We start from the raw sequence: 26221 nt of genomic DNA on the forward strand, positions 1-26221 counted from the left end.
TAGTCATTTATAGGATTATTGCTTTCTAGGGTACTTTATACATGTTATTTCACTTCATCTTCATAATCATATAAAGAAGTATATCCTGTAATTATACAATAATAAATTATCTAATAAAATAAATTATATAACATTTATATAAATACATATAATTTGTTAAAAATAATAATTATATCCATTATGTAATTATGTAACAAATTATCCAGTTTGATAGATGAGAAAATTAAAGATAAAGTATATTAAATATCTTGCAAAACTAGTAGATATCTTAGGTGGGATTCAAACATAAGTTTTTTTGACTCATGATCTGGGATTCTATTCACTATACCATGTTACCTCTCCAAATAAAATACCTTTTTGGGGACTTAATTAATTATTCTACCTCAGATTTCACATATATGGTATGTTACAGTTCTCTAAAGTTCCTATGACGTCATACCATGTATGTAAGTACTGATGATTCTGTATTATCTGTATAATAGAATGTAAGTTCAATGGGACAAAAATTACTCAAACTTTTCCATATTAATGTTAGCCAAAAGTATTTCTCCCCTTCTGCCCTTACCCCATGCCCCAGGATCTTCTGTGGGCACTCTCCAAATGCTAGGATGTTTAATAAAATGTTGATTGAATGAATACTTAGTGTCTAGATCATGTAATACCACATGTTTTTGTCAATAGTTCAAAAAATAGGCAGCTAGGTGATACAATGATGAGAGTACAGATACTGATGTCAGGAAGACTTGAGTTCAAATCCAGCTGCAAGCTTTACTAGCTATGTGATTCTGGACAAATCATTTAGCCTCAGTTTGCCTTTATCTCCTCAGAGAAAAAATAGAGATAATAAAGCACTTGCTTCCCAGGATTGTTGTGAGGATCAAATGAGATAATTGTAGAAAAGTTAGCACAGTGCCTAGCACATACTAGGTAGTATATAAATGTTAAAGATTATAATGATTATTGCAATAGTAGTTTAGAAGTAGAAGTAGTAGTAGTAGTAGTAGTAGTAGTAGTAGTAGTAGTAGTAGTAGTAGTAGTAGTAGTAAGATACCTTCAGTACATGATGAAGTGACAGATGGATTTCAAAGAAGAATTCTATAGAACTTTAAAGAGAAGAACTCAACTTCAAGTTGAGGTGGTTTAGGGATTGCTTTTGGCTGAAGCAGACTTTAAACTGGTCTTGTAGGTCTTGTAAGATATGGGAAGGAAAATGAAAAGAAGGTTGGTTCACTAGGATGACTAGAGCAACATAAACAAAAACATGGAGTCAGAAAAGTGAAGACTACTTTCAAGAGATAAATTAAACCATATTGACTGGCACAAATGATTTTTTAAAAGGAGTGAAGTTAATAAAGCAAGAAAGGAAGTCTGGAATCAGGTTGTGGAGGACTTTGTCATTAAGCTAAATCCAAGAAAGAATCACAATTGATTCTTAATCATAGAAAAGACACAATCAGAGAAATGTTTTGGAAAAATAAAAAATATATATATTTAGAATGGGACTAAGAAGCTTGAGCCTGTTCTTGGGGATACCACTGAGACTTTAAATCCAGTAAGGCAAAGCAATAGATCTGTAAGGACCTAAGAGATTATTGATTATGATATTCTCAATTTACAGAGAATGAACTTGAGACACAGAAAGATTTAGTGACTTACCAGAACCACACAACTTAGGCAGAATTTTGAATCCAAATCTTACTGACACAAGACCCAGCATCGTCTCCATTACATCACCTGTAATGTTGGACTTTTGATAAATACATATACTCTCTTCCTGACTTCAATTCCAGTGCCCTCACCAGTAAGCAATGATATTTCATTGATGCAATTTCTCAAGTAGAGTGATATCTGCTGGTATGAATCGAAGTGACTGGTGCATGAAATGATTCAAGGTGTAATTCACAGAAATTATTGATTATTTACATGTGGCCTATAAAAAGGAATAAAAGGTGACAATGGGGTTTTGAGACTGCAAGAGACTAGAAGGGAAAGAACTTTGGAATCTTTTTTTTTAACTGTGGAGTTCTCATTTAACAGATAAGCAATAGACTCAAGATATATTTAAGTGGCTTGCCCAAAGTCACACAGACAGCAAATAGAAAGAGTGGAATGTGAGCCAAGGGCCTCTGAAAGCTAATCTAACGGACTTTTCAATGGAAAAAAAAAACTGGGGAGAAGAAAATGAGCTTTTGCAAAGGACAAAGAAATAGTCAGAAAAGTAAGAAGAAAACTACAAAACTCTACTAATACCCAATAAAATAGATTTGGACCTTTATATGGATGCTGTGTTGTAGAAGTGTCAGACTTAAATCTACCAGCAACAGGTGATCCCCAGCACTTCCAAGTGCAACTCAGACTAAAACATTAATTGGAAAATGTTTAACAAAATAAATAAAAATATAAGATGTCATGTTAATCTATACTTTATTAAGTAAATATATAATTGTAAGTATTCATTTCTTTTTGAGTTTAACACTAGTGTAGTAGAGTCAGAGAGATGAGTATTTAAATACCAACTCCATTATTTACTTTGTAATATTGGGCAAGTCATTTAATTTCTTTGCACCCAGAGGCCCTTCCTGCTCTAATCTATGATTCTGTGACCCCTGTGATCTTCCTCTCTTCTCCAGAACTTGAAGGTCTATCATCCTCTGCTCTCTAGAGTTCCTATAATGATTCCTACAGAGGAAGGAATAGGCTCTTGATGATAACCTCCCTTTCCTCCCTGCTCTCCATTTTAATATAGACTTTTTTTTTGTCAACGTTCCCCTCCACCTTGGTGTTCTAAAGACTTGAGACAGGAGAAAATTAGTTCTCTCAAGAAAAAATTGAGGACCTATGGGGATTTGTTGTTGTTCAGTTGTTTTTTATTTCATCCTATTCTGTGACTTCATTTGAGGTTTTTTGGACAAAGATTCTAGAGTAGTTTGCTACTTCTTTCTCCAATTCATTTATAGATTAAATATCTGAGCAAACTGGATTAAGTAATTTGCTCAGGATCATGCAGCTGGTAAGTGTCTAGAGGCCATATTTGAACTTGGGTCTTCCTCACTCCAGGCCTGGCACTCTATCCACTGTGCCACCTAGCTACTCTTATGTAAATGCTAGCTAATATTATTAGAATAGAAGGCAGTAGATGAACTAGAGAAACTAATAAAAAGGAAGAATACCTCTTCCCCTAAAACAGAAGGAAAGGAAGAGAAGATGCAGTTTGCTTCCTTTTCTTTCTCTTTTCTTCTTTAATTGTCCCTTCATTTATTTTGTTTAGAAACCAGCCTGTCATTTGTATACAGTGTGGTACACAGATTTTTCTTCATATATTAAATTTGAAATTTCAAGAAAGTCTCTTGAACACATGAACACTGCATTTGTAAACAAAATCCCACAGTTTCTAAGGAGACTGGATATACCAGGAGTGTTGCTAGGATTTGTCTGCAGTATGTTTGACCAACAGTGAGTGGGTCTGACTCAAGATTCCTGTTGCCTCCTAATTATTTTGGCGATATTGTGCAAGGCTATAGTCAGGTAGCATCACTCATTTTATAACAGTTCATTGTAGCTAGAGAACATTGAGGTCAAGAGAGGTTAGTCCAGGCCAGTTCAAGTGTGAATAAATGGGGTGTAATTGCGTTTCTCCTGATGCCAAGATGTACTGGCATAAAGGCTTGCTTATATAACCAGAACAATCTTTTTTTTTTAAACCACCCACGTTAATGAAAATGGCAGTTTTGTTTGAGAGAGAGCCCACTGGACTAAGAGTCAGGAGACCTATGTAAGAGTCATAGACCTACCATTTGCTTGCTGTCTAGGTTTAAACTAGCCTGCCCAACTCTCTGGGACTCTATTTTCTCTTATGTAGAATAAGAAAATAAATCTTAAAAGACCTAGAGAATCTCTTACACTATGAACATGATACCCTTTTTCTGTGAAATATTTTTCATATTTCTATGCATATAGCCAAGGAGAAAAGTATATTGGCTCATTTTCACATGACAATTTCCATCTTGATATTTTAATTCTAAATTAATCTTACTTCTCTAGCTGATGTTTAACCCTTTTGATACTGCTGGAGTGCTACTGCTTAAGTATACCCAGTACTTGGTGATAATTGGGCTAAAGTTTTTAAATTTAGCATGACAGAGGGAACAGTGATATTCTTAGAATCAGTAGGACTTTCAAGTTCTACGTCTAAAATATATTGAACATGTCATCTTGGAAAAGTCCCTTGACCTCTTTTGTGATCCAGGCAACTATCTAAGACAAAGGTATTGATCTTCAGTACTGAGGGAGATGTTTTAACTGAGAGTACCCTTTGCTAGTGAAATAGGAGTGGCAGTGCTTTTGCCTATTATTCCAAGAATAATTTAAGAAATTATTCAGTGGTTTCTGATTTGTCACCCACTTTCTCACACAGACTTCCCCCTCTCATGTAAGTGGAGTGTATATGCTTCTGGTGATTAAATTTAAAAATGGGCAGGGGAGAGTTGATCCCATCTTCACATTGAATAGGTAAATTCATTGCAGTAAAGCAATACAGACCTAAGTAATGTAGACATAGATACAGATAAAGATATAGATGGCAGATTACTGCTGCCCTAATGAGAAACATCTGGTTGGTTGTTGACTATCCTTTTTTTAAAAAGCATCTGTTAGCTACAGAATATAGGAAAGTGTTTTCAGTATTTGTAACTTAACCTCCTATTTCTAAATTATAATTTAAACTTTATTATCCGTACTTCCACAATTATCCATTTTGAAAAGCCAAACAGAATCAATAACTATCCTAATGGAAAAATAGATTCCATCTCTAGCTTTTCTTCAAGCTCTCAATTGCATCTCAGTGTCATACATTTTGATTCCTATAGTAACATTATCTTTTACAAAACCCTGTAACATATTATATAGTCAGTGCCCTGTTTTCTTCAAGGTATTGGAAATTCATTTTGTTATTTTTCCCCTATTAGTTTTCTTAATATATGTGTCAAGTACATAAGGGTGGGATATATACATTATGCTTATATATATGCAGTATAGGAATACCAGATAATTCCATTATTTTCCTTAGATTTTCTCAAATTATTATATCCCTGATATTTCAGCCAAATCATCAATTTTCTTAGTGTATTGTAACCTGAGAAAAATAATTTAAATAAATCACTCCTCTAAATAATAATCTTTGCCCAAATGCTCACCCATGCCTTATTTCCTTTGCTCTTTATTGCATGTGGTGCATTTTTGTTTCTGGTTCATTTTTCTGATGAGATAGATGACAATGGATAAAGTATTAAACCTGGAATCTGGCCTCAAACACTTAGCAGAGGGACTCTGGGTGAATCACTCAACTTCTATTTGCTGTGTCCTCATTAGTAAAATGGGAATCATATTAGCACCTAATTCTCAGAGTTCTTTTGAGGGCAAAATGAGTTAATATTTATAATGGACTTTGCAAACCTTAAAGCCTAAGTAAATGCTATTTCTAAAGACTTGAGATAGGAATTTCCAACTACATTGAGTTTAATTATATTGTCCAATAAGCACTTGTTATTAGTCAGCTAACATATCTCAAGTACTATATGAGAAAGAGGGAACATGGTCAAAACTGGGAAGAGTTCCTAATCTGTTTATATTCTAAGATCAAAAGCCATGGTCTTTACAGTGTTTTCAGTCACTAGTCTTTACTAGTCCATTCCTTTATCTTCTATATTTCATTGATTATATTTTCATTGATTATTTAAGGACATCTCTGGAATCTCCTCAGTTAATTAGTTGTTGTTGTTCAGTCATTTTTCAAATGTGTCCAACTCTTTGTGATCCCATTTTGGGTTTTCTTGACAAAGATACTGGAGTGATTTGCCATTTTCCTTCTCTAATTCACTTTACAGATAAGGAAACTGAGGCAAACAGAATTAAATGACTTGCTTGGGAATCACCCAGCTAGTAAGTGTCTGATTCTTCCTGATTCCAGGCCTACTGACCTATTCACTGTTCTATCCTATCCTATCCACCTAGCTGCCCCCCAACTGATTAGTATTTTATCTGAAATGCCTCTCCTTATTTCCTCCAGGAAGGCATGTTGTATAGGGCAGCTCTTAGTCATCAGAGCCAACAAAACTTTTCCTCAGACCTTCTGTTCCTTCAGCTTCTATTTCACAGTAGTCTAGAGAAAGTTACTTGCTACCTTTCTCTGGTAAGATAAGAACCCCATCCCACTGTTATTTCTGGGATTCTCATGGCATCCTGACAGAAGAGATTTATCATTAGCTACACTTTTGGAAATAAGTAAATCAATGTCAAAGGAAGGCAAGTAAATTTCCAAGTTTTCCTTGACAAATCGTTCAGAAGTAGAATTGGTGCCTGGATTTGATATGCTCTCCATTTAACTATTCCCGAGCAAATGCTATGGGGAAAGTACCACTGAACAAGAATAATTGTCTCAAATATCCTTACTATAGATATCATAAACTATCCTAAACTTTCCACTCGCCAGTTCCCTACTCCTTGATGATGTCAGGAGGCAGATTTTCAAAGCGGAATAGTTCTCAGATTTGTTCAGTTACCTCCACATGTAAACTCTGATTTATCCTTATTATCTCCAGGATCAATAAAAAAATCATCTGTTTGACATGCGAGGCCCTTCATAGCCTGGACCCTTCCAAGTTGTAGTCTTCTTTTTATACTCACTCCTCATCCCTCCCCAACACCAAGTACTCCCTGATCAAGTGACAGTGGCCTCATCTTTGCCTCCTGACTTCTCTGGCATCCTTCAAGTCCCAATTAAAATTTTATCTTCTACAGTAAGCCTTTCCAAGTCCCTCTTATTTCTAGTGTCTTCCCTTTTTAAATTATTTCCTATTTGTCCTGTATATAGTATGTTTGTGCATATTTGTTAGTACATTATATCTCCCATTAAATTATGAAATGTTCAAGGGCAGGGTCTGCCTATAATATTTTCCTTCCCTTCTTTTTATCCCCAGGGCTTCATTCAGGACTTGGCTCATAACAGACACGTATTTGACTGACTTTATATGGTGCTTCAAGTTTTGCAATGTTAATTTATTTGATCTTTAGAAACCATACTCAACTATGTTTAAGAAAAAATAATACTATGCTTTATGTTGTAGGAGCAAGCATACCATGAATATATTTCTATTCATTTTTGATTCATCTAAAATCATAGTTCTGTTCAGAGATAGGAATGTTCTAGCTCATAGAGCTCATGTCCTCAGATAAGTTACTTTGAAATCATTTGTATAGTGTTCTTGACATGATCAAGTTGGTCCAACTGATGTAATCTAAGAAATCTAAGATATTTCTTTCAGGTCATTAACCTAGTCCTTTCAGGTCATGCAAATTGATAATGACATTAACTAGGAAGGCAGTATTTCTGGGTCTAAGTTTCAATACTACCCTTAATCCATTTTCTGAGAGCCTAGCTTTCATCACTAATCTTTTGTACACATAATAGAAACTGTTCAAGAGAAAAAGGGAAGGAATTTTAATAAAAAAAATTGTTTCCTGAGGAGTTTGATCAAGTATTAAAATACTTCCTTTAGGTAAGTATGAAATAGATTTTAGGCTAGAGAAATATTTATTTTTAAGTATTTTAGTGAATTAAAACTAAAATAAAAATTAGGTATTTGCCACTAAATTTAAGAGGGAGAACAAGTCTATATGAAATACCTATGTGCCAGGTACTATGCTGAATGCTTTACAAATGCTATCTCATATGATCCTCTCAATGACACTCCGAGGTACGTTTTATTATCAACTCCATTTTACAGTTGAGGAAACTGAAACAAAGTGTAAATGGGTGACCCAGGGTCACACAGCAACAAGGGTCTGAGGCTGGATTTGAACTTGGGCATTCCTGACTCTAGGTCCAACTCTCTATTCACTGTGTCACTTAGCTCCTCTAATAGGCTTCCACATTCATCAAATGGGTGTGAGATTTAAAATGGTTGAGGTCTTAAACTGTAGTGGTTAAAATAGTGGAAGATATAAATTGTGATAGATATAAGAGAGGGTGAGAAATATGTTTCACTACAGTGTCTTGGGTTTAAAATCAAATATAAGGTGGTTGCCAGGGAAATATTCCCAATTATTCAAATACCCAAGTCAATTGGGTTTTATAGAGATTTTAATTAACAATACAATGAGTAATCAAAGAAATAGAGAGAGAGTAAGAAAGGAATAAGTATGAAGGGCCTCAAAGCTAATATGGCCTAGACCTGAGTCTTAAAAGAGAAATCAGTCAGTTTTTTATAATTCACCATAAGATCTGTCTAAGTAAGGATTTCTAATGACATCAGGCCAGCAGCATCTCAGCTGCTTTCACCAGCTCCCTCCTCCATCTGAATGTTTCAGAATCAGTCTCCTCAGAATGAGTCTCTCAAATCTGAATGTTTCAGAATCAATTTCCAAGCTCTTCCCTGAGCTCTTATTTTTAAGGGCAAAATCTTCTCTGTCACCTCCCCTAAGTCCTTACATCTACCAATCACTGTAGATGTTTCTAAAGGACTGCCCATTGTGAATTCACAGCTGAGTAGTTTTAATCTCTTTAGTAAGTCAGGAAAAAAATGCTGCTGTGTCGACAAATTTCATTAGAAAAAACCTCTGAATAAGTTATCACCCTTTTAGGTTTAAGTAGTTTACAAGTTGCCCCACCTTTATAGGTACTTAGTATCCCATTGTATCAATTCTAAAACAGTCATAACTCAAAGAACTTCCTGTCCCTACCATAAGCATGGATCAAAGTACTTTTCATTGTTCTCAAGAAGCTCTCTGGCCTAAAGCAGTCCTAAGTAGGGTGGAGTAGGGATATTCCCAAGGCAAGGAGCCCCCACACTCAAGTAGAGTTCTCACCATCTGCTAGGGATTATTTTAAGTAGAAGATTCCCCAATGGGGGAAACCCCTAACATTCATAAGTCTGAGAAATTTTGAGGTTTACATGGGGAATGCATTTGTATTAATATGTACATTTGTACCTTCTTTCATGGGTTCCTTTGGCCAAAGGATGTTTTTAGTGGTCAGCCAACCTAGATGTGAGTCAGCCATCTTTGGGACTATCTACAATGGTCTGAATCTAAGGGTTTTAGTCTGGGGATTAGAAAGGTGTTGTCAAAAATGCTGAGCTCAGTTTCTGACAAGTTGAGTTTGAACAACTCAGAGAGATGGAAATGTAGGCCTGGAACTAGAAATGAATATGTAGGGTTCAGGGAATCTGGACTTGATATAGACTTGGAGGTAACAGCAGTGACCATAAAAACAACAGTAGATGGTATCACCAAGAGAGATAGTAGAGAAGAAAGAGAGTCAAGACCACAAAGGCCTGAAGAATATATAGTTTAAAGAGAGGAAGGAGAAATACAGACATATAAGTTGATATTTAATAAATAATATAAAAAATTTCATCCAGACTTACCTAAAACCCATCATTCAAATATAACGAGTATCAAAAAAGCCCATTTAACCGATGAAAAGCAACTGCTTGACTACAGGGGTTGAGGGGATATGACTGAGGAGAGACTCTAAATGAATATTCTAATGCAAATACCAACAACATGGAAATGGGTTCGAATCAAGAACACATGTGAATCCCAGTGGAATCGCACATCGGCTATGGGGGGAGGAGGAGGGAAGAAAAGAAAATGATCATTGTTTCCAATGAATAATGTTTGGAAACGACCAAATAAAATAATGTTAAAAATAAATTTTTAAAAAAGCCCATTTAAAAAATGTATTCTGTTTAAGGTCAATATTTCTGTAACTATTAAAAAGTAAACCAGAAACAGGCAAGTAGCTCAATGGATCGAGAACCAGACCTGTAGCCAGGAGGATTTAGATTCAAAACTCATCTCAGACACTTCCTAGCTGTGTGACCTTGGACAAGTCACTTAACCCCAATTGCCCAGCCCTAATTGCTCTTCTGCTTTGGAAACCAATACTTTGTATTGATTCTTCATACTTATCAGAAGGCAAGGATTTTTTTGTTTGTTTATTTGTTTGTTTGTTTGTTTTAAGTGAGCCAATTTTTAATCTTATAAATTATAGATTTAGGGAGTTCATTGGCCAAGTCTCAACAATTATTAATAAATGTGTAAATAAATATATTTAGCTTTGGTGCAATGAAGAGAATCCTGAATTTGGAGTTCCTTGACCTAGTTCTAAATCTCAGTTCTGATGTCCATTACCTCTGTGACATTGAACAAGTGTCTCAAACTCTTCAGGGCCTCAGTTTTCTGATGTGCAAATATGAAGGGATTGTATTTAAAGGTTTCTAAGGTCCATTTCAACTGTAGATGTGTGATCCTATGAATCCAAGGAGTTTTAAAACAAGGCTGCTTTGAGAAATCTTTTTATATTTAGCATATTTTAATTCATAGCATTTTCTGATGTTCATATACTAAAAGGATTATTTCTTCTTTCCCATGTTCTTTCCTTATCTATTGAATTTTCTTCTTTAATGCAAAATAAACTACAGGCACTGTAGTGTTAAAATAGCCAAGTTGAATCACGAGTGCTTTGTTAAGCTCATGAAATCTAGCAATTTACAAGAATGAGGAATTCGGTATTTGCATGTCTTCTTACTCAATATCTACTTCCTCCCACCCCCACCCACCCCAAGAGACCCTTGATATTCCCAGATATAGAAGACCTGTTTTCTATTCTGTGTTTCATAGTAATTGGTGGAATTCTTCACTTTAATATTGTGAATCTTCTTTGAGACCCAGATGCTAAATGGATTGAAATGGTCACTTTCTCCCTGCAGAGGCTTTTATTATCTCCATCTAGAAAAGAGAAGAAATCAAGGTTATTTTCAACCCAACTACTTATGGTAAAGATCATAGTGTAGCTAAGTGAAGACAACAAAGAAGACAGATGAGAGGGAAAGTTTTGGAGAGGAGTGTTAATTCATCTTATTTCATAAATGGGTTTTCTTACTTGAGGGTAAAATACAGAAAGGGAGTTTTTCTAAAGCTTAAATATAAAAGTTCATTCAGGATGAACTACATATTTTGAGTAGGATTTATTAGAAATTTAAAGCCCATGCTAACAAAATAAAGTACTTTTTTGTGGGTAAAGGGAATAAATAAAGATAATATGCACCACTAGCTTTAAAATGACTTGGAAAATATTTGTGGTATTTTCTTTAAGTTTATTCATCCGTCTTCACTGAAGGTCATTCTCTGTATCTCATAAAAATACATTGTGTTCACAGTACTTTATGCTCCTGGGCAACTTTGTTTCCTTTATTTTAATTCTCCTTTCCTTTCAGGGGAAAAATAGGGGATGGGTAGGGATGACTGGCAGGAAGCAGCACCCTTTATAAGATTCACAAAAATGATGAAGAAGGACAAGGGAGGAAAAAACAAAACAGAAAAAATGGTAAAAGTGGGGGTCATTTGCGGTAAGAGAATGCCTATTTGGCAACATTTCCACAGACTGAGCTTAACAGACATGTAATGAATAATATTTATAACCTTGGCAAGGACCAAAAGGAGAAATTATTTTGTTGTTTCAATAATGAATAGTGTGGCACTATTATATCTAATAAAAATTCCAGATTATAATGGTAACCACAACACTGGGAAAATTTGGTATCAACAATAGTAAAGAGCCTTAATATTTTCTTGCAGAGGGTGTTATTTTTTTTACCCACATTTCAATGTTATTATTCACAAGAGGCAAATTGGAAGCAAACTGCTCTTAGAGACAGGAAGACCTGGGTTCCAATCCTGCCTCTGACACATACCAGCTATCTGATTTTAACCAAGATATTTGATCTCTGGGTCCCCAGATAACTTTCTGAAAAAAAGAAGTTGACAGGCTATACTGTGAGAAAGAGTTTTCCTCACCAAAGAATTCCCTATACCCATGGTGGCAAGCATGGGGCATATGTGCCAGAGGGAGCACTCAGAGACCTCTCTGTGGGTACGGAAGCCATTGTCATCACCCCAGCACAGAGTTCGCCAAAGTTCATTACTAGAAAGCCAGAGGGGCTGGATTGCTCCCTTCTCCTTCTCCACACTTGCCTGAGGGCATTTCTAACTTTACCTGCCCCTCTGCCTAGCAGCCCAACGGGGTACCCCTGTCTGGAGTAAGGCATGGAGGGTAAGTGGGGTTCACATGCAGTGTGAGGGTTGCAGTTTGAATACTTGCTCTCCAAAAGGTTTTCCATCACTGCCTCATATGAATAAAATCATAAATCCAGTCTTCTCCTAAAAAAAGAACTTAAAAGAATTGTTAAAGCATTGTGTATCTCAATCTTATTCTAGAGATAGGTAAAACATTATTGTTATCAAATCCAACTTTATATATGATATTGATGTTTATAAGTGTGCATATGCATATATAAAAATATATACTTTCTCCTTATATTTGTATAAACATATACATATAATATATACTTTCCTCCCAGAGGCAGAAAGTTGGATTAAATGACAATTATATATGTATGTATGTTTATATACAAATATATGCACATATAAACATTCATGCACACACTGATATATGGGATATGCTATGATCCCAGCAAGTATCATTTAAATCAATATTAAAGGTAGATGTCACTTACTGTTATGAACTTTGACCTGCCTGTAACTTTTATTGGTATTTTGGGATTTGAGATAATTTGTAACTAGACTTCCCAGATTATGTACAAGAAATTTTGCCTCCTTCAGTTCGCTACTGTTGAATGAAAGAAGCTAACAAGTATTTGATAATGGCACAGAAATGAATGAAATTATTAATCATATTACTATATGCCAAACTATGTTTAATCTAGGGAGATGTAGATAGATACAGATGTAGTTAGATATACATTTACATATATGTGTTATATATATATATATTTATGTATGTATATATATATACGTATTTATGTATGTATAGCAGTCTTTGATCTCAGAACTCACGTTCTACTAATGGAGACAACATAGAGAGGTGGGTTAGGCTTCAGGGCAGATGGAAAGACCTAATGGTCCTTTTGGTGCCATGGAAAAGTAAATAATAATACATTTCAGTATGATCTTCATTAATAAAAACTATAAACATTTCTTCTGTTGAGCTATTTGACAGTGAAAAGGATTTTAGTGGTGAGAACTTTCTTTTCTGGATCTTGACTAAGTGTGGCTGCTTGGAACCCTCAGAAATACATAGTAATGATATACTGATAATGATAATGATAGTGATAATGGTATGATAATAATGATAATATTAACCATGTTAATAATAACTTGAAGATGCATATCCAGAAAATCACTATGGAATCAAAGAAACTTGAGATCATATCCATTCTGTGATACTGTACGATCATGGATAAATCACTTTGACTTCCTAGTGACCCAAGCATTTCCCTATAATCCCGAGTTAGAGTAGAGTAGTTGGTGATTTTTATTGGTGGAATAGATTATCTCACCAGAAATTCCCTATGTCAATGAAATCCTAAGTCTGGCCAACACCAATTTTCTCTCTCTCTCTCTGTCTCTCTGTCTCTCTCTCTCCATATATATATATATGTGTGTGTGTATGCATATATGTGTGTATATATATGCATGTATGTATATCATAGTCTTACTTTATTGTCACAACAGCCTTGACTTAAGCCATGCAAGTGTGAAGATTCTAATTTTACTAAAAGTCAGAAAGTAAATTCCTATTGAGCATACAAATGGTAATTCAGAAAATAAGAACTCTGAAGTCCATTGGTCTTTCCACAATACCACACTGCTCCCAATGAATTATGTACATAGCTATCAAAAATCAAACACAGGATATTCCTTGTTGCATCAAAAAAGCATCTAATTGTTAACAAAAATAAAATCATGCTAAATAATGAAGAATTAGTAAGTATATTTAATTTATGATAATAAAAACATATGTATATATCACATGTACACACAGGTGTGTGTGTATGTATATATGCATTAATTTGCTTAATGTTCTTGATCTGAAACAAAAATCTAGTCTCTTTCTCAACCTGTTTAGTGAGCAGATGATTTGTTGTTATTTTTTCCTCTCTCACTGGCTCAAGCTCCAATTGTATTTATCCTGACAGAACTTTGACAGGCTTCAAATTCATATTGTCAGCTGTGTTCACTAACACCAGAACTTTTCATTTCACTGAAAGGTCTTTCATTAAATTAGAGGAATTCTCTTTCTTATAAAAAGCTAATTTGTTATATATATTATTATACATTATTATTATATTATATATAAATATATATTATATATATGTATAATAATTATTATACAAAGATGTTCTCTGTCACTACCATTTTTTCTATTCTGACCCCATTTGGTCTACCATTCTATTTTGCTATCTTTTTAAAATTGCAACCTCCATGCATCTGACAAAAGGCCTCTGACATTCTAAACTGTTAACAGTATGAAGGACCATGCCCACATTTTACTCTTCAAGTTATAGACTCAATAAAAATACTGTACACAGTATTTCATTTTAACAAAAATACAATCAAGCATGAGTTATTATGTTTCATAAGATTATAGGTATATAGATTAACAGATAGAAAGGACTTTACAGGCAATCTAATCTAATTCCCTTATTTTATCCATGAGAAAGCTGAGGCATGGAGAGATTTAGCAATTTGTCATCCAATGTCACAAAAGTTGTAAGTACCAGAGTTTGGATTTGAAATCAGGTCCTCTAGTAACAAATGCAGTATTAGTATGATCAGTTTAAGATCTCAAAAGGACCTTTTAGACCAGTCCTTAGCAAGTCACTTAGCCCCCACTGACTAGCTCTTACTGCTTTTTTCCTGCCTTGTAACCAATACAAAGTATTAATTCTAAGACAAAAAGTAAGGGCTTTTAAAAAATCAGTATTGGACTATCTATCTGTTACATAAGGACCATCCTCACTAAATAATCAATATCAGTTGGCTTAATAACCCCAAACAGAGTAACTACAGATCAATGTCAGTGGAAGAAAAAGCTACACTAATAAAATTATAAGTCCTAGAAGTATTGGAGTGTCTAGCAAGGGGAAAATTTTGATAAATCTGGATTCCCAGGAACTGGGTTCAGATCCTGCCTCTGTCACTTACTGCTTCTATGAGAAATTTATTTAGTCCTTCACTTAAACAATTATATTTTGTTGTGTTGCCTTCTAAGCATGTAGACACATGTATAAGTATTTTGATCCAATATGGTCCATGTAATATAAGCTTATAATTTCCTGTATTTTCAAGAGAAAAAAATAAAAAGATAAGTTAGTATGTCACCTTGAGAAATTTGCATTCTACAAAGATTTGGATAGATTAGATTTGATTTGTTTTTGTCTCGTTTTCATTCCCATTTTCCTCATCTATAAAATAAAACAGGTGTAATGGGATGGTATTTGAAAAGCCTTTCTGCTCTAAATCTATGAAACTACTACATAATATGAAAAATTTAATGAAAATTAGATTTTACTTAATCTGCAATGAAATACATTACAGCATTTATCTCAGTTGGCTCTTCTGAGATATAACCAATTCAACACAAATGCTTGCTCCTTTGAGATTTTAACTATTATATTATATTCACTATCAATTCCTTTTTAGTCAGTTTTTTCCATTATCTATTAGGTACCTCACAAGAAACCTATAAAGTAATCCAGAAATTATCCCCACTTTAAAGATTAAAATAAAACTGAGGCTGAAGGGAATCATTGCATCATCAGAGTCACCAAGATTCAGAAGGGGGGTTCAATTCAGAATCTTCTTGGCTCCAAGACAGTACTCTATCCACTACACCCCGCTACCTCCCACGAGATGGTGTTTAGCATTGCAAAGACGTGTTTTATACATTGTTGAGAGGATTCTTGATTCACTTACTTACAGGTAAGTATGTCCATGAGTAATTGAACATTAAGGATTTGGAATACTGATCATGACTGAATTATCAGGTCAGTATTGACAAATAGCAAAATGGGCTCATCTCCTCTCTCTTCCTTCCACATAAACATACAATTTAATGAATCAACTTGCTTTTTGGTTTTGGTTTTGTTTTAACAGTGGGGACTTTGGAAGATCATCTTAATTGCCAGATACCTGATCAATGAAGTGTTCCCTCAAGATACTTCTTCTACTCACCAGAAAAAATAGAAAAAAGCTAGAAGTACTCTCTTCATTTAAGCATAATTATTGCCCCATCTTGGCCTTTGTTTCTTCAAAGAAACTACCACATCTTGCAACAACCTCCCAAACTCCCAAAATACTCCAAATTTTAGATTTAAAAAGACATGAGTCCTCTGATAGAAAAATTTCTAAAATTAGAGGCACCTTAATTGAGTAGTGGATTGAGAACTGGCCTTGGAATCAGGAACATTGAGTTCAAATCCAGTCTCAGGTACTTATTAGTTATGTGACCTTGCATAATTCACATTACTCAAACTATAAAATAGAAATAATAATAACATCCACCTCGCATGGTTGTTGTGAGGATCAAATAACTTAGCATTGTAAAGTGTTTAGCACAGTTCCAAGTACAGAATAACTATTTAATAAACACTTATTCTCTTCCTTTCCCCTTTAAACTGACAAAGAACAAGGCAAGTCTCTAATTTATCTAAATCTTCATAGGATGCAAATTTCATATCCTGAAGACACAGTACATTATAAGTTTATATTAGGTGGACTGTAGTGGATTAAAATACTCATACATAGGTCCACATGCTTAGTAGAAGGCAACACAATAGCAAAATATTACTGTTAAAGTGAAGGACTAAATAAATCTTTGTATTTTTCCTAAGAGAATCAATTTTTTTTTCCTCACCATTATGGTGTTTCCCTGGAAATTCTTGATTTTCTGACATGAATCATAATAGGTAAAGCTCTAGTTATAAAATTTAAAATTAATGTGCAATAATAAAAATATACTTAAGGGATTTATTAAAGATCATTAGAAATAAAGGAATAATAATGAATACAAAATTTTAAAAAACCACGTGCCCATGGCTGATAAGCCATTTTCAAATGCCCACCTTACCACCACCATGCTTGCTGTCATCAAGCCAAAGAGGGCAGGACCCTCCACATCCCTGCCTAATATCCCTGTGTCTACAGAAAGTGTGTAATGACAGGAAGTCAGTGGGCTCCCAGGAAATGTAGTTCTTTTTTAGGGTAACAGATTCTCAATTATACACAGTGAACATGGTCTAAAGAGAAGATGGGTTCTCTTCCCATTCTGCCACTAATGTGCTTTTAGATCAGAAAATTCTCTTTCCTTTTTTGAACCCCCATTTCATCATCTAAAGTATGAAGAGATTAGACCAGATGACCTATAAGGATCCTTGCAGCACTAGCATTGTATTTTAATGTAAACAATATTTTAATGCAAGACAAAGCCCTATGATAGATTTGGATTGAGCTGATTCTACCTAAAGTACTTCATAAGAGGCCCCCTCCCTTTTTTTGAGTTTTCAAAAGTCAACCCTATTTCAATGCAATGAACAGTGGATTTAGAGTCAGAAGACCTAAATTCATCTTCAGAAGAAAAAGTCAAAATTGCCAGTACTAACATGAAAAAATACTCTAAATCATTATTGATTAGAGAAATGCAAATTAAAACAAATCTGAGGTACTCACACCTGTTATACTGGCTAACATTAAAGAAGAGGAAAATGATGAATACTGGAGAGAATGTGGGAAATTATATATATTAATGAACTAATGGAACTGTGAATTGGTCCAACCATTCTGGAGAACAGTCCAAAACTATATCCAAAGGGTAATCAAACTGTCCCTTTGACCCAGAAATACCACTAGTACATCTGTATCCTGGAGAGAACAAAGAAAACTGAACAGGACATATAGGTACAAAAATAATTACGCCAACTCTTTGGGAAGAGAATTGGAAATTGAGGGGATATTCATCAATTGGAGAATGGTTGAATGAGTTATGGTATATGATTGTGATAGAATACTATTGTTCTATAAGAAATGATGTGCAGGATAGTTTCAGAAAAACCTGGGAAGACTTATATGAACTGGAACAAAGTGAACAACACTAGGAGAGTGTACATAGTAACTGCAATATTATAATAGTGACCCACTGTGAAAGACTTAGCTATTCTGATCAAGACAATGATTCAAAAAAATTCTAAAGCACTAATGATGAAAAAATCTATCCACCTCCAGAAGGAGAACTGATAAACATTGAAGCATACTTTATTCACTTTCTTTTCTTATTTTTCAAACACTGCTAACATGGAAATATTATTTGCAGAGTTTCATATGTATAAAAATATTATATTGCTTGCCTTCATAGTGGGTAAGAGGGAAAGAATTTGGAACTCAATGTTTTAAATAATGTTAAAAAATCACTGTAATTTTTAATGGAGAAAAACACCTAAATTCAAGCCTTATCTCTAATAACCAGCTATTTGACTTTGGACAAATCACTTAATCATTCTGAGACTCAATTTCCTCATCTACAAAGTTGGAATAATAATATCTCTAGTCTCTGTGTCACAGAATTGTTATCAGGCTCAGCTGAGAGTCACACAAAAGTGTTTTGTAAACCAGAAGTGCTACATATATAAGGGATCATTGTTTGAAAATATCAACTTCTGTTGTATTTTTTTTTCTATTCTGATTTCCATTTAATATGATTTAAAGATGTGTTATGCTTGCAAAATCCAAATTTTAAAACCTGCTGATATTATTCACTTTGCAAATTGTTTCCACAGATTTTTTCCAGATATTTCTAGCATATTTACTGGGTACTGGTTGTTATGAGGAACATAAAAGATGATAGTAGCACCTATCTCACAGGGTTGCTGTGAGGATCAAATGAGATGATATTAATAAAACACATGGTAGATTCTTAATAAATGTTCCTTTCTTCCTTCTTTTTTCCTTCTTCCTTTTCTCCCTGTCTCCCTTTCCTTCTTCCTTCTTTCTTCCCTCCTTCCTTCCCTCTTTCCTTTGTAATGTTCTTAACATCCTACTTTCAAAAAACATATCAATCCAAGGAAAAGCCAGGTGAAGGCCAGAAGCAAAGCCCTATAAAGGACGATGAAAGGATAATGTGTTGCATCAAAACATAGTTCTGCCTTGAACTTCCCTGTCATTTAACTTTATCTTTGAATCAGTAATTCATAAACTATAACAAGTTTTACTATTTCATGTTTCAAATAAGAAAAATGCTGCCTTTGATACATTTTGCCTAAGATATAAACACAAATTTTGTTATATGTATTGCTGTAGGACACCTACTTCACAGGGGTGTTGTAAGGATTGAGCCATTAGCCCATACAGAGCATTTTTATTTATTTTGTGTTCTATTGTTCTATTGTGTTCTATTCTCTTTACTGAAAGAAAATAAAAAAAGACAAGAAAGCATAAAGAAGATTTAAAAATTTATCATAGTTTGTTGTTAACATGTCTTTTTGCTTTGTTCATTTCATGGTGAAATCTGTTTCATTTGGAAATAATATCTTGGATCCAGAATTGCCACTTAACTACCATGAAAGATCAGTATTTTTATTAGAATTCAAAAAGTCATGAGAAGGTTGTTTTGGACTTGCATGGCTAAGGTGATAAACTACAGCCAGTGTATCAATAATCCATGGTTCTTCAAAATGATTTATGACTATTTGGAGAAATGGGACAAAAAGGGGGAAGACTTTTTTTTTTTACCTTTGGAGGCCTCTTTCTTTAAGGGGCTTATTCCTGTTCAAAGATTTTGAATCATAATTGAACCCTATTCTCACCTTGCTATTAAGGAAGTGGCATGTTCAGTACTAGCTTGTTTGGAATGCAATGTGGTATATTGAGTGGAGTGATAGATATGAAATCAGAAAAAAGTATCTCCAAATTATCTTTCTAGTACTTATTCGCTCTGTGACCTTGGGGAAAATATTTCATTTATCTAAGCCTCTGTTTCCTCATTAGCAAAACTGGAATAATAATCAATATATTATTCTATTTTTATATATTAATATATATTAACTAAATATAAATATAATATTATAATACATTATAATTATATAAATGTAAATATAAATAGTAATAAAAAGAAAATATCTTTCTCATAAAGTTGTTGCGAGGTGAGATGAAATAACATATGCAATTGCTTCACAAACTTTAAATTGCTACCAAAATACCATATATTGTTATCATGAAGTATCTAACTTTTTTCACATTATGATTGCATGCCAAATTCATTTTTCCATTGGAATTATTATTATCATCAATAATTAAGCAGGTTCATTAATGAAAGCTCATTGAAGTTTTTGACAGAATTCTTGGCCCATAACAATTATAAGCTACCCTTCTTAGACTGGAGGGAGTTTAGAGTTCATCTAAGAGCTTTGCCAAAGAGGTTGTTTCCTGGGCACATAATTAATTACCTTTTGACTACCCTTTAGTGATGCATTGAATTAACTTTTATATTTTTCAAAGTAAATATTCAAGAGAACAACTAGTTTCAGATGAAACTCACAGTCTTTGTCTCTCTGTCTGTCTCTCTCTCTGTTTCTCTCTCTCTCTGTCTGTCTCTCTGTTTCTCTCTCTCTCTCTCTCTCTCTCTCTCTCTCTCTCTCTCTCTCTCTCTCTCTCTCTCTCTCTCTCTCTCTCTCTCTCTCTCTCTCTTTCTCTCTCTCTTTTGTCTTTCATAGAATCTGGCCACAAGAAATTGAAGAGCACCATACAGAGAAGCACAGAAACTGGAATGGCAGCCGAAATGAGGAAGATGGTACGGCAGCCAAGTCGAGAATCTACTGATGGCAGCATTAATAGTTATAGCTCGGAAGGGAAGTAAGTAGCTTAAGAAGACTCTTCATTCATTTCAGTGCTGACCACTTGTAAGGGTAATTTTAGGGTTGTGACTTAATCTAAATTGATTTGGTCACCAGAGAATATCCCAAATAAAATACCCAAGTCAGTTTGGAAATTTATGGTGATTTTAATTAATATAGAGGGAAGGAATTAAGGAGAGAGACAGAGGGGGGTGGTATAGGATTTCTCCTGCCTGGCCTTTGCCAGGAGAAGTTCAAAGACCTCTTCCATGAGGTCTTTGATGAAGATTAGAGTCTTGCCTAAGAGGATAGTGTTTGGAAGGTAAAGGAGAAAAGAATCAGCCTAAACCCCGAGAGAGATCAGTGAAGATGCCTCACCTGAACTAGGCTATTAAGCTTCTCCCAGTATAATATCAAGGAAAACTCACCACCAAACCCAGACAATAGCTGCTGCCACACCAAGATGCCAAAATACTCAGCAAGCTGCCACCAGAGCCACCTCTCTGCGGAAAGAGACCAGAGAGATGAAGTGACGTGAAATATATAAATGGTTTTACATCACTTTCCTGTGTCTCACATGTACCAATGGTAGCTTAAGCTTGACTTAGGACAGCCCAGGGGTCTGTCAGTTGTTTCTGATTTGTCATTTGCTAGCACATGTCTGTCATAGGCCATCCTCCTAAATACTTAATCCTTAAGTATGGTTGTAGACATTCCTGTTTTTGTTAGACTAAGTAGGATGGAGTAATCTAAAGTTCACTATCCCCCCTGATGATGATTGGGAGACTAGTCTCCCCAAATGATCACTAAACATATTCATCCTACACCTCCAAATTTTCTAACTGCGGGTACATACATAATTTCACCTTCTAAGAAGAAATTACAATAGTTAGATAGAAGAAGAAGAAAATTGAAGAAAGACAGGCAACAAAACCAAAGTTTGCTGGACACGTTGACAAAAACCAATTTGGGGGCAGTCCCCTTTTGGTATAAGAGTAACATTCAAATAAAAGTTCAAACAACTTCAGTTCCATCAACCACACCCAAAGTTCATTCTGGATCTTCTTGATGTAGTGTAGGTTTTCTGATATCTTTCTGCAACAGTTCATTCTCTGGATTTAGGAGTTATCAAGCTTCTTTCCTTGAAGATCTTTTTCTCGAACAAAATTTCAAAATCTTTGATTTTTATTAAAATACAGTCCACCCCTCCCCCCCGAAGAAGGTGTTAAGAAAATCCAGTTCAGCTCAGGATGCATGGTTGAGTTATGGGGGTGTATGTGTTAATTATCAAAAGAAGGAAAAAACAAAAAACAAAAACATAAAGAAGAGAGAAAAAAATGGAAGAAAGTTAAACTTTTGGGAGAAAGGAAAAAAAAAATCAAAATCAGCCCTTATTTGGGTTTAATAAATTTCTTAACAGGCCCTTGTATTAGGGTCCAATTCAAATAATTTCTAATCCCACAAGTCTGTAGGACAGAATGCAGTAATATTTCACTTATCCATTCATAGCCAAGACTACAGGAAGTTGCCATACTATAAGAAAGAAAAAGAACTAGAATTTTATTTTGATAGGGAAGTGTCATTCTCTGGTATGATTTTTTTGTCATTCTCAGGGATATAGGGAGCCAGGATGATACACTGGAGTCATTATTAAGATCAGAGGGCTATGAGTGTATGTGAAATTTTTTTTTTAGTCTACAGCATTAACTCTTGTATTTGATGATGAGAACAATATTTGGGGTACAAATGTTTTCCAAAGAATCAAATGCTGAAAGAATATAAATTACTTTCCATTCTAACTATATATCTAATACATAGAAAGATTAAAAACAATGCCTTTACTAAATGTGATTTGGTAGTGGTTAAACATCCTCTAATACACTTATTAGATCAAAGATCCTACAAGTAAAGCTAAAAAGTATATTAGAATACATCTATTTAATCCAACCCCATCATGTTACAGATGAGGAAACTGACATCCAGGGAATTTAATTTATTAGGCCAAGGTCAAATAGGTAGTAAGCAAAACAAGCAAGACAAGGAATATAGTTGACCCTATTTTCAAGGAACAGATTTCTCCAAATTTCATATTTCTCTTCTACTAAGCTGGTGTTGTGGAGTTCCTCAGGAGGGGAAAACAAAAGCCAACTTATGTGGTCCTTCCTCCTTCCCAGTATCCACATCTATCCATCCATTTATCCCACAATTCTAAACCTGCTTGTTCTTAGGACATGATGCCTATTTTGACATCAGACTTTTTCCTGAGAACCATAAGATTAACCCAAAGTTATTGTTCTTACCCATTTGGTGGTATGGGAATTAGTTTCATGTTATGACTAATTTTAATTGCTAATGTATTAGCATTCATAGCTTTGGTAACAAATTAATGGCTTCAGAGAAGTAATTATTACTGAATATATTTAAACATCCATTTATAAATGATGTTTATCAAATAAGAGGAAGAAAAATATTTTTAATAATGTGATAAATATGAGTTATCTACCTTTAGTGTTCTCTGAAGAAACAGGCATTTTCTGAGTTCAAATCTTTCATTAAAATAATTCCTTAAAATAAGTATTCTTATTTTTATCTGGGACAGCAATGCTAACTCATATTTCTATAGCATTTTAGTATTACTAAAGCTCAAAAGCACTTCTCAAAAAAAAATACATGGTATCTTTAAAAAAAAAAAAAACCTTACCTTCTGTCTCAGTATCAATACTAAGTATCAGTTCCAAGGAAGAAAAGTAGTAAGGGCTAGGCAATTGAGGTTAAGTGACTTGTCCAAGATCACACAGCTAGGAAATGTTTGAGGCTAAATTTGAACCCAGGACCTCCCATCTTCAGGACTCCCTCTCTATCCACAGAGCCACCTTAATGTCCCTAGATGCCGTCTTATTATTCCCATCTGTAATATGGAGAAAGTAAACCTCCAAAAGCTTATGTAATATGCCCATAATCAACTAGTTATTGTGTCAAATCTGGAATTCATAAAATAAATAAACTAATGACACAAATGATAACCTTACACTGATTCTTAAAAAATAATTTATGTCTCAGTATTGAAAGGCAATATGACATACAGTCTAGAGCAGGCGTCCCCAAACTACAGCCCATGGGCCACATGTGGCCCACAGAGGCCATTTATCCAGCCTCCACCACACTTCCAGAAGGGGCACCTCTTTCATTGGTGGTCAGTGAGAGGAGCACTGTATGAAAAGCATGGTATAGCTCATGTACAGTACTACTTCTGGGGACATAATGCTTTGCATGGTGTCTTGTTCTGAGAGTAACCGAATGAGAATGAGGCGCCGCACAAAGGATTATGTGGCTGCCCAATGGAAGACATCAGCATGGTGAGAGGCGATCTGGGGGAGGGGATTCCTCACTGTGTATACTGCTGCCTGGTATAGTGGTGGTAATGATGCACCTGTGCAAGGTTTGACAGGATCATCACAGCCAGCACTGCAGCCTCCACTATCCCAGACAGCGGTATACAGATTTGTTCATAGTTTGTTTGTTTTTTAATAGTCTGAGCCTCGAACAGTCTGAGGGATAGTGAACTGGCCCCCTGTGGAAAAAGTTTGCGGACCTCTGGCCTAGAGAACCTGGCAAATAATCATCAATTCAATTCAATTCAAAACATTTAAATACCTGCTTAGCACTGGGCAAAGCACCAAGGATACAAAAAGGGAAAAGATAGATCCCTGCCCTCTAGGAGCCCCCAATTTAATGCCATCAGTGCTTGGCAGAAATGCCTGATGCATAGCAGACATTGAATAAATACTTACTGATTGATTAGTTGAATGATTGATTGATTGATTGAAAGAGATCTAACCTTGAAATCAGGAAGACCTTTGTTTAAGTCTTGCCTTTCACTTAAACAGACTGTATGACCTGGTAAATCGCAGGATCCCTTAGTGACCCAGATGACTTTCTAAGACTACTTACAGTATAGACTCTGACCTGGACTTATAGAGGGACTTCTATTTCCCAAATCTATTTTTAAGCACTTCAATATTATTTAATGTATATTTTCATAGATATTAACGAATATAAAATGAGAATACTTATGTTTGATGTTTAAAAGTCAGTTTTAGTAACCACATATTCTAACAACCAAAACATTTAATATATGAAATATAGTAACTGTATCTATATGAATAGAGTCCCATCTCTCAATTTTTTTAATAGATTTCCAAATGATGGGATAAGTTGCCATGAACAGAATCAATTTACAATATGGCAATGTGACTATCAGGGTTAGCTTTCAGATGTAAAATTCATATTTATATTTCAAAATTGGGAGGGTTTTTCATTCTCATAAACTATTATACCTATTATGTTTGTCTAATAGCATGACAAAAATCACAGACTCCTAGAGATGAATAGGAATTCCTTCCATCCTAAGCCTACCTGAGACTCTTTCCACAGCATTCCCAGAAAATGTACATCCAATCTTCCTTTTAAAATCTCAAACATTTTTCTTTTCCTTTTTTTCAACCCTCATCTTTTGTCTTAGTATCAATTCTAAAACAGAAGAGTAGTAAGGGCTAGGCAATTGGGGTTAAATGACTAGCCCAATGTCTTAAGTGTCTGAGGCTAGATTTGAATTGAAGTCCTCTTGACTGCAGCCTGGTGCTCTATCCACTGTGCTACCTAGCCACCTCTTAGTAGGAATTTTTAACCTCTTTTATATTTTCAGAACTTTTGGTGGTCTGGTGAAGCCCATAGACTCCTTAGAATAATGTTTTTAAAGGCACAAAATAAAATACATATGCAGTTAACAAAATATTTTTAAAACAAGTTCACAGACCTCAGGTTAAGAACTCCTCCTCTATCCTCTCTCAATCTACTGAGATACCCAGCTGTCTCTTGTTTGTATTTATTTTTTTTTCATTGTCCTTGTAGCCTGATATTTCCTGGAGTCCGATTGGGGGCTGACAGTCAATTCAGTGATTTCCTTGATGGACTAGGACCAGCACAGCTTGTTGGACGCCAAACACTAGCAACTCCTGCTATGGGTAAGACTAATCCCTGAGATCACTACAATTTCTAGTGTGTTTACTTTAATAAAAATCATCAAAGGGAAATACCTTCAATGAGGGTGTGGATTAAGTGTAATGACCATGGTTTATTCATATTCTATTAGCCTCTCTCCTTTCTAGTACTTCTTGGAATAATTAGATCTAGAAATTGTATTTTCTCTTGGAGCAAAGTCCTCATCAAGAAAATTATTTGATTATAGAGGTCAGGGCTTTCTCTAACTTCCTGCCTAGATTCTGTGCTCCATTTTTGGAAATTAGGCAATAAAAAGTTGCTAATATGTCCTAAAACTATAATTTACTCTTTCATACATGTGACTATATAGCCTGATCATGATTCACATTCATTTTAGATCATGATCGAATCTCTATTAATCACTTATGTATAGGCCCAGCAAGTCATTGATGGTGCTAGTCATTCTTCTCTGGATG

General features: G+C 34.8%; 1 protein-coding gene across 50 annotated transcripts in view; it reads left to right on the plus strand.

Annotated features, from left to right (window-relative positions):
* Positions 1-26221, plus strand: part of RIMS1 (regulating synaptic membrane exocytosis 1) — a 739353-nt gene that overhangs the window by 704732 nt on the left and 8400 nt on the right. For all 50 annotated transcript variants that reach the window (XM_056818463.1, XM_056818483.1, XM_056818457.1 and 47 more), the window contains 2 exons: positions 20625-20763; positions 25656-25768. In XM_056818463.1, the coding sequence (XP_056674441.1) occupies positions 20625-20763; positions 25656-25768 (252 nt within the window). The remainder of the gene's footprint in view (positions 1-20624; positions 20764-25655; positions 25769-26221) is intronic.

Source organism: Monodelphis domestica, chromosome 2 (assembly GCF_027887165.1).
Source record: "Monodelphis domestica isolate mMonDom1 chromosome 2, mMonDom1.pri, whole genome shotgun sequence".
NCBI lineage: Eukaryota > Metazoa > Chordata > Mammalia > Didelphimorphia > Didelphidae > Monodelphis > Monodelphis domestica.